The 17,833-nt window shown below is 49.9% G+C and overlaps 2 protein-coding genes across 2 annotated transcripts; both read right to left on the bottom strand.

Moving 5' to 3' along the window:
- Positions 1-8: 8 nt before the first annotated feature.
- On the bottom strand, positions 9-4,597 carry C1QBP (complement C1q binding protein). Its single transcript, XM_059865897.1, has 6 exons — positions 4,339-4,597; positions 3,634-3,784; positions 3,152-3,239; positions 2,601-2,696; positions 1,848-1,970; positions 9-433 (listed from the first exon to the last, which is right to left on the bottom strand). Exons 1-6 carry the CDS (start codon positions 4,580-4,582, stop codon positions 284-286), a joined length of 852 nt encoding a protein of 283 aa, XP_059721880.1. The 5' UTR covers positions 4,583-4,597; the 3' UTR covers positions 9-283.
- A 728-nt stretch (positions 4,598-5,325) lies between these two features.
- DHX33 (DEAH-box helicase 33) lies at positions 5,326-17,748 on the bottom strand. Its single transcript, XM_059866367.1, has 12 exons — positions 16,592-17,748; positions 15,766-15,926; positions 14,302-14,529; positions 13,499-13,669; positions 12,786-12,971; positions 11,560-11,671; positions 10,987-11,146; positions 10,512-10,600; positions 10,087-10,214; positions 9,334-9,537; positions 8,493-8,579; positions 5,326-7,142 (listed from the first exon to the last, which is right to left on the bottom strand). Exons 1-12 carry the CDS (start codon positions 17,061-17,063, stop codon positions 6,834-6,836), a joined length of 2,307 nt encoding a protein of 768 aa, XP_059722350.1. The 5' UTR covers positions 17,064-17,748; the 3' UTR covers positions 5,326-6,833.
- Between the last annotated feature and the right edge of the window lie 85 nt (positions 17,749-17,833).

Here is a 17,833-nt window from a genome sequence, read left to right as displayed (position 1 = left end):
AACCACCCTTTTCAATGATATGTTGAACAGTTTTTATTCTTCACATTCACTCTTAATTGTACAAAAAGCCCCATGCAGGGCGAGGCAATTCTGGCCTGTAGCACTGGAGAACTTGATTGGGGCTGCACCATCACTACACCTCCCCAAATCCAAGTGAGAATCCTCCTTCTCCACCTTCCAAGTTACTTACTCTCTGTCTCCACTGTGAAGATATATTTGGGTATTGCTGGATGAAGCAGCACTGTGGAATAGCCACACTTGAGGCTGAGTTTCCTAGCCTGACCTACTGACATTTGACAAAGCTTTTAAGGTCTTCGAGGAATTTGATGTACTCCTGGTGCTCCAGGGCAGTGCTGAGCTCTACTAACTCGTCAGCAAAGGTGTTGTCCACTCCTCTGTCAGCCAGGAAATCCATCAGGTGATCATAGAGAGCCTGGAGCAAGGAACAGAAACCTTCCTTAGTGGAACACACCTGGGCAGGGGGTGCATTAACATGTCCCCTGGCACCTGGCACTTCTTCCCAGGAAAACCAGGCCCAGCTCCCACTGCTGCCTTTCATATTTCCCAGATTCTGCACTCATCAGTGTGTGACTCTGAACTTCATATTAAGTGTTGGCAAGTTCTCCTCACAGCTCAGTCACACAAAACAATCCTTTTTCAGCCCCAGAACCACTGCAGCTTTAGCCCAAAAAGTGTAAAGAACAGAGAACTGAGGAGAGCAAAGTGGGAGGATGGGACTGCATCACCTGGAGCTGGAATTGGACAATTAACCCCAATATGGAAATGGACTAAAACTTATAAAAGTGTGAAAACTCATCTTGGGTGCAGCCCTGGCTGGGCTCTTGTATTGCCCAAGGTGTATCCTTTAAGGCCTTTTAGGAAATCCCTATTTTATTCCTTTAACACTGTCTGCCCTCTGTTCTAGGCAGCCTCTCAAGGCACCACCCCAGGAGGGCAGGCCTGACCTCGGGTGGAACATTTGGACAGAAGGGGCCATGGAACACATAATAAAACCCAAACCCAACACTACAAATGAGCTGCACCCTGGAGATGATCCCCAGATTGTGGAGTCATCAGGGGAAGTGTGTCAAGGATGACACAGGCCAAGCTCTGCCTGTCCCCTCTACCCAGGGGTGAACTAACACTTTGGAAAGGTACAAGTTTGTTTGAAGGGCTTAAATGTTACAGTCATGAACTTGGCCTTTTCCTTTTCATACATATTTTAAATTAATTTAATGTCTTAGGGGAAAAAAGGAATAATCAGTGTGGGATGGTCTACAGCACACTGAGCAATTTTAACATCAGTGCTTCTCAAGAGGATACTCTCTACACTTACTTCTACTTTCAGTTTTAAACATGACAGCCTCAAACTAAAAATTGTATCTTTTTAAATCCTGGCATTGAGAACATAAGAACACACAGATTGTAGTGCATATTTTCAGTGCTACAAGTCTAACAACACACCTGGAAAACCAGGACACAATGTATTTTTTCAGATACCACACACAGGTGCTTTTCTCTACACATGGTGTCTGATAAGCCACATTGTTAAACACACAGATCAAAAGATGTTAAACAAGTGTCAAAGCATTTCCAGAATGCGATTCCCTGCTGGAAAATCCACCTACAAAATCTGGAAAGGAAGAAGTTCCTCCTGTCTGTCCTGATTCCTGGTAATGCCACCAGCAGTGCACAACCCTGGCACCCTGAAACACTCTCAGTCAGAACCACCAGCTCAGGGGCAGAGCAGGGCCCTGTCTCAGACATCCAGACAGGGTTAATTCTCAAGCCAGGAGCAGAGGGACAGCCAGAGCTGAGAGCCCTCTGTGGCCTTTAGCAGCACCTACCCAGTCCAGGGAATCCGTGTTGAGGGTGTAGTTGGTGTCCTTCCAGTCGGCTTCTCCAGTGGGCTGGAAGCTGACCTCCCGAATTGTGAAAATATCACTTTCTTCCTCTCCTTCATGTCCAATCTGAGGCAGGAAAACAAATGCAAGACATGCAATTAGCTGCAATTAGTGGGCACACTCAGCCAGCTCATCCCCAGGCTGGGAATACCTCAGGAAAAGCCCCAAGGCCAGACAAGCTGTGCCTCTCCCCTCTCACTGTGCCTGTGAGGACAAGCACAGACCTGCACAGAACTCAGGAAATCCTCTCAGCTTGTGCTGCCATGTAAATCAGCAGCCTGAATTTTACAAATATATGAAAACTTCTTCTCTATGGTTCTAAATGTCTTCTCATGTTTGTCTCATCTTTGTCAGCCAAGACTGGCTGTTAAACATCTCCTAACATCTACAAAATAAACCACAAATACCAGTGTGAGCAAAAGCTCTCTATTTTATTTTCTCCCCTCCTTTTTTAATCCATACTTGTTCACTGTAATCCAATAAAGAGCCCAATAAGCAGCTGATCAGAAACACCAGGGCAGGATGTGAGGAATGCCATAAACATTTCCTCCCCACTATTCTTGCCAACATAAAGACTTTTTTTTTTTGTGATTAAGAAAAACAAAGAAATAAGAGGAGACTGGATATTGTGCTGATTCAGAAAAGCAAGAGATTACAAAGAGCATTTAAAGCCAAGAGGGGCACAGTGATACTTACCTCATCTTCAGGGAAATGGCAGTCAAGCACAAGGGTCTGTTTTGTATCATCTTTTATTACTTCCACTACAAAGTTTGGAGTTGATGTAAGTTCAGGCTAAATAAAAGAACAGTTGCATCAGCACTGGAATCTGAACAGGAGCCAAAGCAATCACAGCAGAGCCCTGCCAGCACTGGGTATTCCCTGACACCTTCCACTAACCCAGGTTGATCCAAGCCCCATCCAGCCTAATCTTGGACACTTCCAGGGATAGGGCAGCCCCAGCCTCCCTGTGCCAGGGCCTCCCCACCCTCACACGGAACAATCTCTCCCAACACCTAATTCAGCCCCACTCCCTGTCAGTTAAAAGTCATCCCCCCCTTAAACTGTCATTCCATTCCTCTCTACAAAGCTTCCCTCCTCCCACTCTCCTGTAGACCCTTTTGGAAGGTGCTACAAAGTCTCAGAATTCTCTAATTTCTCTTCTAATTAGCTCCAACTTCCCTAAGGGAAGATTCCAACTTTCATTCATCTGTGTCCCCAGCATTAAATGCACATCAAGGCTAAGTCACCTCCTGCTCATCGGGTTTCTGCTGTTCCTGCGTGTCTTCTTCAGCCGAGGGTGGGATGCTGTTATTGATGTTGAATGTAACCGTTATCCTGCACAAGAAACAGAAACAATTCTTTTCAACACGCCCCAAAAATGCCCAGCAGAATGGGCCTTTTAAGCCCTGGTTGAGGATTCACACAGTGTGAACAAAACCAGGCACTGCAGTTAAAAGACACACCTGGGAGAAGCTGCTCCCTCTCCAAGTGCTCTCACTTTTTAAAGTTTTACCGAACTGTTATTTTTAAAACAGGAAGACCACGTGCAACTTTGTAACACAAAACACAGTAACAAAAAGGTGTGAAAAAAGTGCCTTAGAGCCCAAGGTGGTCACACAAAGAGCCTTTGCTCGGTGCAGCTCGGGCTGGGAGCACACGGAGAAGCCTGGTCACTGTGACCCACCCACCCACCCTCGGGGCATGAGGACCCTTCCCAGACCCCACTCACTTTTCCCCCGCGATCTTCCGCACCAGTTTGGCCTCCGTGCCGTGGACCTCGAGCTCCCACCCCCCGGAGACCTTGGGCAGGGACTTGTGCTTCTGGATCTTCTTCTCCTCCTTGATCTCGTCCGTCAGGAACTGCGCAAAGGCTTTGTCTCCTGGGGGGAAAGAAAATGGGGTTAGGGAAAGGGAGAGATGAAGGAAATGGGTGGGGGGTGAGTTCAGGGATAGGGGTGTGGGAAAACGGGATTAGGGAATGGATAGTTAGGGAAAGGGGGATAGGAAAAGGGGGATGCAGGGAAAGGGAGGGTTAAGGAGAAGGGGAGTGGGGTTAAGAGAAGGGCGGGTAGGAAAAGGGGGTTTGGGGAAATGGGGGTTTGAACAAAAAAAGGGGTTAGGGAAAGGGGGGCTGGGGAAAAGGGAGTTGTGAAAAAGGAGGGAAGGGAAGGGGGAGTTGGGAAAAAGGAGGTAGCAAAGGGAGTGTAGAGGAAGAAGGGGCTTAGGTGATGGCGGAATTTAGGGAAATAGGTGGTTTAGTGAAAACGGGGGTTAGGAAAAGGTGGAGTTGCCTTAGGGAAAGAGGGGGGGTTAGGGAAAGACGGGGCAGTAAGAAATGCGCCGCCGCCCCACGTGCTTCCCAGGATGGAGCGGGCGCAGCGCACGTGTCCTTCCCGCGCCCTCCCAAGGGCAGCCCCGCTCCGTCCCCGCTCACCCTCGGTGTGCAGCCCGCCGCAGCCGCAGGACACGCGGCCGGCCGAGCCCCGCCGCGGCCGCAGCAGCGCCGTCCGCCCCGCGCCGCCGCCCAGCTGCCACAGCGAGCGCGCCAGGGCGGGCGCGGCGGCGGGCGGCGGCAGCAGGGCGCGGGGCACCGCGGAGCTGAGCGGGCGGCGCGGCGCGGGCAGCGGCGGGCGCAGCGCGGCGGCGGCGGCGGCGCGCAGGGAGCGGGCGAGGAGCATCGTGCGGGACCGAGCGGCGGCGAGGACAGCCCGCCCCGGAACCGCGCTCCGCTTCCGGCCCCGGCGCGCCCCGCGCGGGCCCCGCGGCCGCGGGTTCGAGTCCCGGCCCCGGCAGGACGGAGTGTGCCAACGGGGTGCCTGGTTCCTGGGACGCCTGACGATGGAATGGGAAGGGATGGCACGGACACAGCACCCGTACAGGTCCCTTCTTGGGTGAGCTCACAAAGAGAGCTTTAGGAATGTGGGAGACGTGCACAGGTTTTATTCCAGACATCATCCCACCCCTCATTACAACTGCCACTGTTCAGAGCATGGCCCTCAGAAAAAGAAAAATGAATGGCTGGGGGTTTTTTGGTGTATTTTAGAGGAAAGAGTGACTAAGGCAGCGTTTCCTGGCACCAAGCCTTCCCTTTGTCCAAAAGCTGGCACTAGAGCCCACTATGGAGAAGCACAGAAGGCTCATTTGCTGCTCTCTGCAAGGCAGGAGCAGGAGAGCATCTGTCCCACCCCATCAGATGGACACCACCCCATCAAAGGACCAGAATTTTAACTCCCCATTCCCCACAGGAATCTGAGCACTGCACACATAAATGGCAGAGTCCATTCTGCACAAGAAGCACAGATTCACTGTGCTACCTTCACATCTTTAAGCCCAGACAATGAACACCCTCCCACAAGACCCATAAACACCAGGACTGATCCTACAATCATGTGTTCTGTGCCTCACAAACCAACACACACAATTCGCATTTTTATCATCACTTCTTTATTCCGGAAAAAAACATAAAAATTCAATCTAAATAAATACCCATCCCATTCCTTAAGGTTATAAAAAAATATGGTCATTAAAAAAAAATTAATGAATATATAAGTTCCGAAAAATGCCAATCACTTGTTTTTAAAATTTTAAAACTTTAATAGTAATAAAATGGTTATAAAAATAGTAATATAATTAGAGTAATAAAAATTTGGACAATTTGGATTAGGACAATATGAGACAACAGAAATAAAGAGTTACGGACTTCCGGGTACCTTTTTCTGGGCAACAAAAGCCCAAAAAAGGATTAACCCTTAAAAGCAACAGCCTGTTGAATATTCATACATCTCATACATGATGCATAACTTCCATTCAATCAAAGGATTCAGTTTGGTCAGTGTAAACTTCTTCCTCTTAATCCTAAATGGCATCTTCATGGCTGAGCAGGTGCGGGAAGAAGTTAGTTTCTTCTGATAATAGGGCAATAAATTCCCTTGTCTGAAAGATTTACACATCCTGTGGCTGCTATCTGGTGTGAGTACATCATTCCTCTCATAAAAAAATATCCCGCATACATAGTTCATATTTCAACTACAAAAGTTACCTTTTTACTACAAAACTACATTTACCATACTATTAAAACATTAATACAGCACGACTAATCAATACAACAAAATACATATAGTAAATATCTGTGTGGAGCCATATGATATGCACTTTTCTGTTGCGTTGTGATTTCAGAGTTTACCTCAGAACCTCGGGTCCCTCCCCTGATAATTCCCTGCCAGGTGTGTCAGTCACCTCTCCTTTCCCCTCCCAGCACTGTCTGTCAGTCCTGGAATTCCAGAAGGGCATCGAGTGATTGGTAGAATTCAAAGGAAGCCCTCTGCCCCTGGGGGGCATTGGGCCATCCAGGTGTCCTTTGTCCCTTAATTCCTCCTTCTGTGTACCTGGTTGGTGGGATTGCTACCCCTTCCCTCCCCCTCTCCCCGGGGTTAAAAGGAACAGCAACCACACAGTTTGGGAGTTCTGTTGGAGCTGTTGCTGGGTTCAGAGGCCTGTGGGCCAGAAAAAAGCTCTGGATCCAAACCCTCCATCAGAACCGACTCCTTTCCTTCACCATTGCCTTAAAGCTTCTCCAGCAGAGGTAAACCTGAGGAGCAGACCCTGTTATGGGGGGAAGCTCCATCCCACAGCCACCAGAGCTCCTGCATGCCTGGACTTGTCCCCACGTGCCCAGCTGCAGCACCCAGCCAGCCAAAAGTGTCTCTGGGGTGAAACACCACACAGCCATGGCCAAAAGTGTCTGTGGGGTGAAACACCACACACCCAGCCAGCCAAAAGTGTCTCTGGGGTGAAACACCACAGTGCCGCTGTTTGGTTCAGCAGTGAGGGCCAGACAAGCTCAGGCACGTCCTGTCCAGCCACACTGGTAATTATTCCAATACTTTTCAGGAAGTCTTTCGAGGAGCAGCTGAGCCAGCTGTGCCAGGGTCAGCTCTTGGCCGTGCGGAGCCTCCTGCGGAAGTATTCGGGCGCGGCCTCCAGCAGCCACTCGGCGTCCACCGGGCACAGGTCGCGCATGTAGCAGCGGCTGGTGCGCAGCAGCCCGGTGTACACCACGCAGGCAGGCTTGCACTGGAACAGCACCGAGGAGGGGTGGATGGCCACCAGCTGCTGAGAGCCCACCGTGCTGTAGGAGCCGTCCGGCCGCAGCTCGGCCGCGTTCATGAACAGGCTGTGGGCCAGGCAGCGCCGCACACCGGCCGTGTCCCCGCGGCAGGACTCCAGGGGCATCGACAGCTGGGGACACAAGAGTGAGCAAGAACCACCTGCACCCTCGTGGGGATACAGCCCTGTTTTGTGGTGGCAGCTCTCTGGTCACAGAGAGAGAAAGCTAGACAAGTTTTCCCATGGGAAAGCTTATCCCGTGGGAAGCTTTAGGGAGCTGGAGAGAAAGAATGCTGAACAATCTGCACCTGCTGTTTTGTAATAAGCTGTTTTGCCCCTGAGGTTGTTTACAAATGGGTGTCTTGTTAATTAGCCAATCATGTGAAATGTATTGATTAAATGGCCAATCAGGTCCACTGTGGAGACACTGGGGGTGCATTCCCTGGTCTAGGGACACACAAGAAGCTTCCCTCAAAAAGCTCTGTTAGACCCCCTTGGCTCCTTCCCCTGTTCCTGTGTCTGTTCCTACGTCCCTGAGCCACACCTTCCCTATGCCCTGACTGGCCCTCATCTTTGTACTGCCCTGAGACCAGGGTCAGGCCCCTGTAGAGGGTATGCCAGATCTTCTCTGTGTGTCTATGCTGGGAGCTGATCATCTCACCGTGTGGCTGAATAAAACACCTGTGGTTATTATGCCAAAGTCCTTTTTGCTTCCTTACCCTGGACTGTGCTAGCAGCAATTCAGACTGCTACAGTCCACCTGTATTGACCAGTGTATAAAAGAAGCAGTTTCAGTAAAGTCGGGGTTCTAGCTTGGTTAGCCTTCTGACCTAGAGTCTGTGTCACTTACTATCCACTCCTGACCCCTACAGTGACACTGCTTCACTTCAGAAATCCTGGGGGATTTTCCTGTGTCAGGACGCTGGGGGACCACTGGGAATTCAGCTTGATGCTAGGCTAAGCCAGACTAAGAACCAAAAGATCATCACTCTCCTTCTGGAAGGGAGTTTAAGGCCAACCAGCATTCACAAGTGATAGCCCAGAGGGTGGCTCCCATGTCACTACAGACTGCCAGGGGCTCAGTGGCAGCTCCCACACTGTGCCCAGCAGGAACAGCACTGAGGGGAAGCTGCTGCCACACTGAATGCCTGACTGCACAGAGAAGCCAGCCAGCACAGGCTGCCAGCACTCCATGGCACACACAGCACAGTCCCAGCTGCATTAGAGCAGGAAAAACCCTCAGCAAAACCTGTCCTTCCCCTGACAAGTCTTCTCAGAGGTTCCCATTTCTCCTTGACCCACTAAGCTCTGCAGTGTGAAGATTTTGGGATGTAACTGCACAGTCACGAATTTTAGCCAGCTATTTACAGGAGACTGAATACAATCCCCCATACTCTCACTTGGGACTTGGGGCACAGTTTGGGGACAAACAGGAAAATACCAACAGGTGAAACAGAGAAATAGAATATGGAAGCAAGTTACCTTTACACAAATGTCCCTGAGCTGAGCTCTGACTTCTGCCATCAGCTTCATGTTCCTGCCATTGATGAAGTTCTCTCTGCACCATCCCTGCAGCAGAGACACCAGGAGTTAGAAGGGGATATTTCTACACCCCAGGAGCATGAGAGCCTTTGGATACCATGGAAAGCAGAATCTCCCCTACAATCTGTCTCAGAGTAAACGTGCTGACCCCTTTCCTGGTCATATTTCTACCCCCCCTTACTCTACTATGTCTAGATTCCCTCCCTCTCTGCTCAGAAACAGCAGGTGGTGGTTCTTTCCCCACTCAGAGCTGCTCTGCAAGGCCACCAAGAGCTGCAGAACAGAGGATAACACTTGTTATCCTGCAGGTGGTGAAAACAAATCAGGTAAGAGTGACAGGTGCTGCAAGGAATGGCGTGCATGAGTCCACAGATCCACAAATCAGTATGAGGGGTTGATAGGGTAGGATAAATCCAAATCTGCTTTTCAGTATGCTCAGTGTTTTTCCAATGAATCCTGTCCCAGAGCATGTCCAGATATTTATCACCAAATCTCACAACTCTCCCACTCCCTTCTGCTTCCAGCTGGAACCAGGGAAGGAAAGAGCCCTGTCTGTGATTACAGAACTGACCCCACAAAGCTTTGCCAGAGCTGTCTATAGGATTTGTTCCAGAACTTCCTCCAATTCCCCAGAAGTAAAGGATGAGCCCTCTTTTCTCTCTGCTCTGGAGGATGCCTGTGGCACCAGCCATGGAAGATGCAGGTGTCACTCTGCTCTCTGCTAAAACCTCCTCACCCACCCCATGAGCTCAGACAGCACTGGCAGCTCAGATCTTCCCACCTTGTGCCCGTTGACGTTCTTGTAGGCCCTGTACACGTTGAGCAGGGTGAGATGATCCCCCTCACTGGAGATGAATTTCTTCCTGGCAGCCTGCACCTCATCCCTCTGGGCAGGGGGGTTGTGGAGGACACTGTCCACTGATAACAGTGACACAATGGTCAGGATCTCCTCTGCACAGTGGAACTGTGGGGACAGGAGGATGGCCTGCACAGACACAATAAAATTCGCTGTTAGTCGACCAAATCCACTCCAGCTGGGCAGATCTTTCTGCTAACTGGCAGCCCAGGAACTCAACCAAACTTTGCTTAGGACAATCTCAAACATCTGGGCCTAGGAACAGCTGTAAATCCTCTGATGGGCTCACCAAGCACCTGTAACAGCACCTGCCAGGCTCCTTCCTGACACTGCCCAGTGCATAACCAGCACAAACACAGTGACTGAAACCAACTCCAGCAACAGACATTTCATGGACCTGCTAAACAATCCTGAAAATCGCAAGCAAATTTGCTTTGTCCACCTTCAGGAAGTGTCAGAGGAAAGAAAGTATCTTTTAAAAAACTTCCTTGAATTTAGCAACAAATGACAAGCAATCAAGCAATTGTAAATTGTGTACAATAACGTACAGCAAATATAACAGTACAGCTGCAACCACCCCAAATTTCACACCTTGTTTAAGGAGTTTGAAAGAGAAGCAACAATGGTACAGAGATGAGTACCTGAGATTTAAAAAGTTCACTTTTCTGCAGTTTTTACCTTGGAGAACTTTGGATCCAGTGGAAAGGCTGCCATTTTCTTTCCCAGGGGGGTCAGGACAAGCTGACCTTCCTTTTGGGTCACAGCTCCCAGCAGGTCCAGCTGATCAATGGCTGCTTGAATAGCATCTGCCAAAACAAGGACATTGGGCTGTGAGGTCTCCTGCTTCCCACTGAGGGATGTGAAGATCAGCTGGTTCCATCACTGCCTCCCTCCCTGGCCAGAGGAACAAGTACTTTCCATTTCAAGAAATCAGGGTCCCAAAATGTGGTTTATCCTCCTCTGTCCAGGAGAACAAGCACCATTCCCCACTTCCTCTTCCCCTGGCAGTCAGGGCACACCTTCATGTTGTGCTGTTATGACACCTTATGGCCCAAGATTGCTCCCTGCTCTTTTTCCCCAAGGCTGCCTTCGTAGCCACTTACCAGGAGATGGTTTGGACATGAAGTCAAAGGTGAGCACATTGGGAATTTTCAGGGCCAGGAGCTGAAGCACCACACTGGCCAGGTTACACCTGCATAGGCAGAAAAAAACAACTGAGACACTTCTCTTCTTTTATTTTATTCTTTTTTTCACAGAAGCCGAGATAGAATCTCAGGCCTATGCTGCAGCTTGACACAAAGAAGTCTGATGCTGCTGGTGAAGCCTTACTTCCTAAATCAGGAAGAAGCAAGTCCAAAATCTGGAGGACAGTCAGAACTACTGCTTTATGTGTTTGGAGACTCAGTGCCCAACTGTCCACCCCAAGCAAATGTTTCCCAGTTTCTCTGTTTAGTCCCCACACTTCCATTTTTCTCAAGTCACCCCACCAGCCCCTAGATCCAGTTTTGCTGCTCAGTTCTTCCCACAGCTCCAGCTGTAAAAGAGGTGTGGCAAGGAGTGTGATGGCTCTGTCCTCACCTCTGTATCTCAGGTGTTGTCATTTCCTCAAACTTCTCAAAGTCCTCCTCTGTGTAGAGCCGGTAGCAGATCCCACTCTCCTGCCTGCCTGCTCTGCCCGTGCGCTGCCAAGCCTGGGCCTTGGACACCTGCTGCACTGCCAGCACCTCCAGGCCAGTTTCTGGGAATGGAAAAGCATCACCTCAGTCAGTGCCTGAGGAAGGCACAGCTTTGGAAAACACAGAGGATTAGCAGTAAGAAGTCCCAGGGTTTGCCATTCAAATCAAGCTCAGAGATCACTTGGTTCAGCCCAGTGAACTTCAGCACTGTGCTTCACTTGGTTCAGCACTGTGAACTACCCCATGCTGTGTCCATGAACAGAAGATTCACATTTGACAGATTTTTACCCCCTCATGGCTGATACTCAAAAAAAACCCCACAAAAACACCACCAAACCCCACACCCCAAACGTGGAACATCAATTTAAACAGCACGGAGGGTGATTGAAATCCTCTTTCAGTGGGGCTTAGGGCCTCCATAACTTCTACAAACCCAAACCCAATCTTGGCCCTGTTCCTCCTCAGAACTCCTCACCAGGGCTGTACTTCTTGGCTTTGACCATGCCTGTGTCCACAACGAATTTGATGCCAGCAATGGTGATGGAGGTCTCTGCGATGTTGGTGGAGAGGATCACTTTGCGACAGCCCTGGGAGGAAGGAAAACCAAACCCAGGCCAAGGCCACCTCAGAGCAGCTGCAACACAGCAATTCTGCTGCTTTTGGCTGGTGTGGGCCAAGCCCTGCCCCACACTGTGAGCACAAACTGTGTTTGCTGTGCCAGCTCTCAGAAACTAAGGTAATCCTCAGATTCTAATCAGTTTCTAAGGTAATCCTCAGTTTCTAATCAGTTTCTAAAACATTCTTCTGCATTTGCAACAAAACACCACCAGAACAGCTGTTCTCGACATATTTTTCAACAATTTTGGTTTCACTTCTGGCACAACATTTGTGTTCTTATTTATCTCCTGAGTAGGTAAAAAAGAGCCTGAGGCAGCATGAATTCCTTTCCTTATGGCCCTGACAAACATTCTCAGGTTTTCAGCTTACTCAGTGTTTCCCCAATCAGCTGTTGTAGCTTTTTTGTGATATGGACAAAAAATTCCTATGAAATGGAGGAATTTTAAATTCCTGTGCCTTCTAATCCTTCCTTCTTTTTATGATCCCACTTACTGAATGCATCTGTTAAAACCATCACAGTTGCAGTGTTTTATATCTCTGGAACCACACAGCCTAAAGCCAACAGAGACTATTGTCACTGTCATATTTTCTGGAAAAATCCCCTTGCCCAGGATTCTTCTCCTGGGAATCTGAGAAGCCTCAGAGAAAAAAGAAAACAATATTATCTCATTTGCTTCCTCTGTGTTTTGCTGCTTTGGAATGTGTTTAGACACTGTTTACCAACAGGTGATTGTTTCTTTGGTTTCATGTGAATTGTTTTGACTTATTGACCAAACACAGCCAGCTGTGTTGAGACTCTGAAAGGAGTCAGGAGTTTTCATTAGCTTTGTAGCTTTCTGTAAGTATCCCTTCTGTATTCTTTAGTATAGTTTAGTATAGTATTCTTTAATATAATATAGTATCTTAAAATAATAAATTAACCTCTGAGAACATAGAGTCAGATGCATCATTCCTCCCTTCATCTGGGAACCCGACAAGAACAAGAGACTATTGATTGCTATCAGTACAGACTGCTTTAGCCCCTTAAAGCCCACAGGTTTCATCTAAAGACTCATTGAAGCAAAACCCCTCCTATTCCCTCACCTCAGGGGTAGGTTTAAAGGCACGGAGTTGCTGGGAGTGGGGCAGAGAAGCATAAAGGGGCAGCACTGTCATCCGTGGGCAGCCCTCGGGGAGATGCTGGGCAACGTCTCGACAGGTTTTGGTCATTGCTTCGATTTCTTCCTGACCAGTCAGGAACACCAGGATGTCCTGGCATGCAGGGGCCTCCTGGAGCCAGAGGAAAAAGCAAGTCAGGAAGGTTTGGATAGAAAAGGAGAACTGAGATTGGAAATGAGATGTGGCTCGGGCAGCAAGTCACTGAAGTGGGCTAAAAAGAAAGAGAAGACACACATGTGGTGCAAGGATGCAACAGCCAGAATTCCCCAGAGACAAAGAGTAAATCACATTTTGATGGATTGAGTGTTAAAAGGATGGAGAAATTGCTGTGTCCCCAAACAACCTGTGTCCAGGTCAGGCAGAAAGGGCCAGCAAGCACCCAGGTACAGAGAACTCAGGTGAGGGGAACATGCAGGTTTTAGGCATGAGCTGACATTACAGAGCTTTGCTAGGCAGTCTCCCTTCAGTTCCAGCCTGGACAAACAGGTCCCAAATCCCAACAGCAGCAGCAACTTCAAAGCACTAAATGCAGTTTAATGAAACAACACAACAACCCAGGTGCTTGGCAGTCAAACACCCCAGCACAAAACACCAACCCATGGCCCCAGAGAGACTCAAACCTGGAGAGACCCTCACACCTGGTGGATTTGGAAGATGGACACCAGTGCTGCCTGCAGGTAGTCACTCTGCCTCTCCTTGGTGTAGAAGATGTCAATGGGATGCTGTCGGCCCTCCAGATAGATGACAGGAGCTCCATTGAAGTACTGGGAGAACAGGTCAACATCCATGGTGGCTGACATGACAATCACCTTCAGGGGGAGCACAGCATGGGTCAGCACTGCAGCTTCCATCCAGCTGGACACCAACGAGTCAGGATCAGCCAAAAGTCAGCTTCTGGATCCTGAGAACCATGCTCAGAACAGCTCACAGGCTTTGGAACAGAAGAGAGTGATCTCCCCTCGTTAAAGCCATCAGCTTTTTAACACAAGCAGAAAATGGTGTGACAGAATGGGCTGGTGTGTGAAACAAGACCATGGAAGGCCTCTGTCAGGCACCTCCAGCAAAGCCAATGTGCTTTCACACCAATTCCTGACATGTCCACCAATCCCATGTGCAGTGCTCTACCTGGGAATGAGCTCCTGTACCTGGAGTGATCTCAGCAGCAGCGCCAAAACCTCCCCAGCACTCTGTCTAGTCTAGAGCTCACACCCAAGGGGCTTTGGTGGGAAAAAGGTATAATGGTGGTGACCACATACCTTGTTCAGAGGTGTCGTATCAGGCCCTCACATCATAAGTCAGACACCCTTAACTATTGAGATTTAAAGTGACTTTTTAGGAACAGAAAAATGGTCAAATTCCAAACCCTTTGGAAGACTCCAGGAGATGCTCAGAGCACCCAGAGCCCAGCCCCACCCTTCACCACCATCCTGGATGAACACACTTTCAGTGGCCGCAGGCCCCGCTCCTTTCGCTTCTTTTGAGCGGCTTTGACCACCCCAAAGAGCACATCAGTGTGGATGGTCCTCTCGTGGGCCTCGTCCAGGATGGCCACGCTGTACTTGTGCAGCAGGGGGTCCCCGATGGCCTCGCGCAGCAGCATCCCGTCCGTCAGGAACCGCAGCCGCGTCTCGGCGCACGAGCAGTCATCGAAGCGCACCGTGTAGCCAACCTGGGCAAGGGAGCACGGGCAGCACGGGCACACAGACTGGCACTTCCCACTGCCATCCTGCCACAGGGAAGGGCTACAAAGCCCCTGGTCACTGCACTGCACTGAGCCAACCAGAAGCTCTGGAAAGCAGAGCAGTTTATCTGCTGTGAGCAGTTCCTCTTCCAAATGTGGCGAGCCACCCAAATGACACTCCCAACATCTCTAGGTGGCTTCTTCCTAACTAGAAGTTCATCATAAATGCCCACCAAGTTCAGTTTAGTTTTCCTTCCTTCCTTTCTTCCTTCCTTCCCTTCCCTTTCCTTCCTTCCCTTTCCTTTCCTTCCTTTCCTCCCCTTCCCTTCCCAAACCTTCCCTTCCCTTCCCTCCCAGGCTCTCCAAGGATTTTACGCAGGGGATGTCTTTCTCCTCTGTCTTTCTCCCCCAGACCTGCACTCATTGAGCACTCTGCTCTCCCCGACAGTGATTTCTGACACAGGGAGCAATGGAAGAGAGCACAATATATTTTTTTTGTTTTGTTCATGAATCAGTATTTTTGCAAATGGAACAACCCAGATCAAGAAGTACAATGCCACAGAGACAGACCATGACCACCCTGTCATGGGACAGGTAAAGAGCCATTTCTGTCCATTCATTTAATTATAGAATCAGAGAATATCCTCAGCTGGAAGGAACCCACAGGAACATCCAGTCCAGCCCCTGACCCTGCACAGACACCCAACAATCCCACCCTGTGCATCCCTGGAGCATTGTCCAAACTCTCCTGGAGCTCTGGCAGCCTCGGGGCTGTGCCCATTCCCTGGGGAGCCTGGGCAGTGCCAGCACCCTCCAAGGGAAACACCTTTCTCTGATATCTAACCAAGACTTCCCCTGACACAGCTCCAGCTGCTCCCTCAGGTCCTGTCCCTGGCCACAGAGAGCAGAAACTGGAGCTGCCCCTGGGGAGGAAGCTGCAGACCTTGGGGAAGTTTGACCAAATCCTCCACTTCTCCAGCTGAACTGACTAAGTACTCTCAGCCACTATTATTATGTGGCCCCTCCTGACCCCTCACCTTCTTCATGCTTCTCCTTTGAGCACTCCCTGACAGCTTTTACATCCTCATTACACTGTGGCACCCAAAACTAATTACAAAACTAAGACTACCCCCCCTGTGGCTGTTATTACCCTACCCACTGCAGCCTGACAGGGCCCCATCCCCAGAGCAGCACCAAACCAAAATTAATCTGCAGATAACCTACCAGCTTCCCCAGCTCTGTCCTCTTCTCCTCAGCAACTCTGGCAGCCAGGGTGACAGCTGCCACCCTGCGGGGCTGGGTGACAGCGATGACACCAGGGTGGCCAATCCCCGCCTCGTACAGGTACTGAGGGAGCTGAGTGGTCTTCCCCGAGCCTGTCTCGCCTAAGGAATACCAAGGGAATAGAGTTTCTCCCCACACTTCTATAGCATTGTCAAACTGGGTTTTTTATGTTAACTTTTAGCCCTATTTGAGGACGGGGAAGCTGAAGACAGAGAGGGAAAGTCCCACCACAAAGCAGTGGCAGGTCAGAGATGGCACCCAACGCCCTGCTCTTGCTGCTGGGCCACTCCTCTGCAGGGCTCCAGCCACACTCTGGTTCAGAAACCTACTGCAGCCTCTCTGGAGGTGAAGTGTCTGTGCTGTGACACTAACAGGAGTGACATACTAAGCATTTTTCATTTAATTACAATAAATGCTGAGTCTTTAGCCTACCAGGTGGGAAGTTGTATATCTTCAGCTCCGGAAAGTCTAACAAAAAGCTTTTTCGTTTGCATTCACAGAAAGCATAATAAAAATCAGTGAAAGTGTAAGTGAGCAGAGTCTTCAGAAGAGGAGAGCTTGGCCATCTGGCTTTGACTGAACTTCACGCAGACAGAGAAACGAGGGAAATACTTTCGCGTTCTCCACAAAAACCAAGTCCCCGGCTGCCAAAGCACAGAAGTTAGTCCCTGCTCACCGCACTTCAGATTTACACCCAGACCGTTTCTGAGCAGTTTTCCCAGCCCAGTCCGCTCCGTGGGGCAGCGGCACTGCTCCCGGCACTCACCGATGAGGATGGCGGTGTCGAGGCGGCGGAGCCGGGCCAGCAGCGGCCCGCGGGCCCCGGAGATGGGCAGGGAGCGCCGCTGCACGTGTGCGGGCGGCGCGGCGCTCTGGGGCTGCGTGCCGGGAGGCGCCGCCTTGAACCGCTTGGCCGGAGGCCCCTCTCTGTCCTGAGCCATCGCCCCTCGCGGTCCCGGCCCGGCCCGGCCCGTCCCGCCGACGCTCTCCCGAAGCTCCGGGACCACGCTGCACAGGCTCCCTGGCGCAGTGATGACGTCACCCCGCGACTCTGCGCGGAGCACCCTGGGAGTTGTAGTCCCGCCGCCGCCGCCATTTTCAGCGCTCCCGGCTCCGGGCGCCCCTCGGGTGCCTCGGAAAAATCGCGGAGCCCAAAGGGCAGCAAAATGCAGCCGAGGAGGGCAGAGAGCCGGCTGAGAGCAGGGAACGGACATGTTCCCACTCAGGACTTGTCCCATGAACAAGCCACGGTTTGTTACTGAACTTAAAAAGAACACTGAACTTAAAAAGAACACACAAAAATAAGGTTATTATCTCATTCCTGCCTCATAACCTACGCTGAAGCAACATTGTCCAAAACACTTTCATTCTTGCTCTCTAGGAGCACTAGAAGTCTGTCTTAGTAACAAACAAAACTGCCCCAAAAAACCGACCAAAAAACCTGTAAAACCCCCCAAAGCTTCCGTAAGTTTTATAACTTTTAACAGATAAAAATGCAGACACAAATAACCTCACACATTTTATCAGAATCTAACAAGCTGCTTGTGGACAAAGCATTTCCCCTGAGATCACCACGCGTTTCTCTCCTGGACTATAAACTTAAAAAGCTAAAACCTGTAGTGAGTTTTTAAAAGCAAAATCTGAGACTAAATGAGAGAATCACATGCCATGGGTAAGCCCATCCTCTAAAATGCAGAATGAAGATCCAGCTTTAACTTCTTTTATCGATAATACAATCAATAAAACCCCACCCAATACTTTCTATGGCAATTTAAGAACAACTGACCATGATGAGCTGAACTGAGCTCCAAATTCCTATGAGGCTGCTCAGAGATATTTATAATCAATGCAGCTTTAAGCTAAATGCCACTCAGCCTCACTGGCCTGTGTTGGGCACAGCAAACTTCCTCCACAGACCACGGATTTCACATCCTGAGCAGACAATGCTGTGTCCTGCACTTCTGAGACACCTGGGGGAAAAACTGCAGGTATCTGTCTCTTTAAGGAT

This window comes from Haemorhous mexicanus, chromosome 22 (genome assembly GCF_027477595.1).
Source record: "Haemorhous mexicanus isolate bHaeMex1 chromosome 22, bHaeMex1.pri, whole genome shotgun sequence".
NCBI classification, from domain to species: domain Eukaryota; kingdom Metazoa; phylum Chordata; class Aves; order Passeriformes; family Fringillidae; genus Haemorhous; species Haemorhous mexicanus.
The sequence above is the reverse complement of the archived record's forward strand: the minus strand, read 5'-3'. Positions and strand labels throughout refer to the sequence as shown.

Bases quoted from the DNA above. Each gene is read 5' to 3' on its own strand.
- C1QBP (XM_059865897.1), bottom strand. From the start codon at position 4,582: ATGCTCCTCGCCCGCTCCCTGCGCGCCGCCGCCGCCGCCGCGCTGCGC. The intron at 2,697-3,151 runs GTGACTTAGCCT...TCTTTTATTTAG, and splicing joins AGAAACCCGATGAGCAGGAG to CCTGAACTTACATCAACTCC. The intron at 434-1,847 runs GTAGGTGCTGCT...TCCTTGCTCCAG, and splicing joins ACACGGATTCCCTGGACTGG to GCTCTCTATGATCACCTGAT.
- DHX33 (XM_059866367.1), bottom strand. From the start codon at position 17,063: ATGGGACAAGTCCTGAGTGGGAACATGTCCGTTCCCTGCTCTCAGCCG. The intron at 15,927-16,591 runs GTGAGTGCCGGG...GGTATTCCTTAG, and splicing joins CGACACCGCCATCCTCATCG to GCGAGACAGGCTCGGGGAAG. The intron at 13,670-14,301 runs GTGTGTTCATCC...CTCCCCCTGAAG, and splicing joins GGGGCCTGCGGCCACTGAAA to GTGATTGTCATGTCAGCCAC.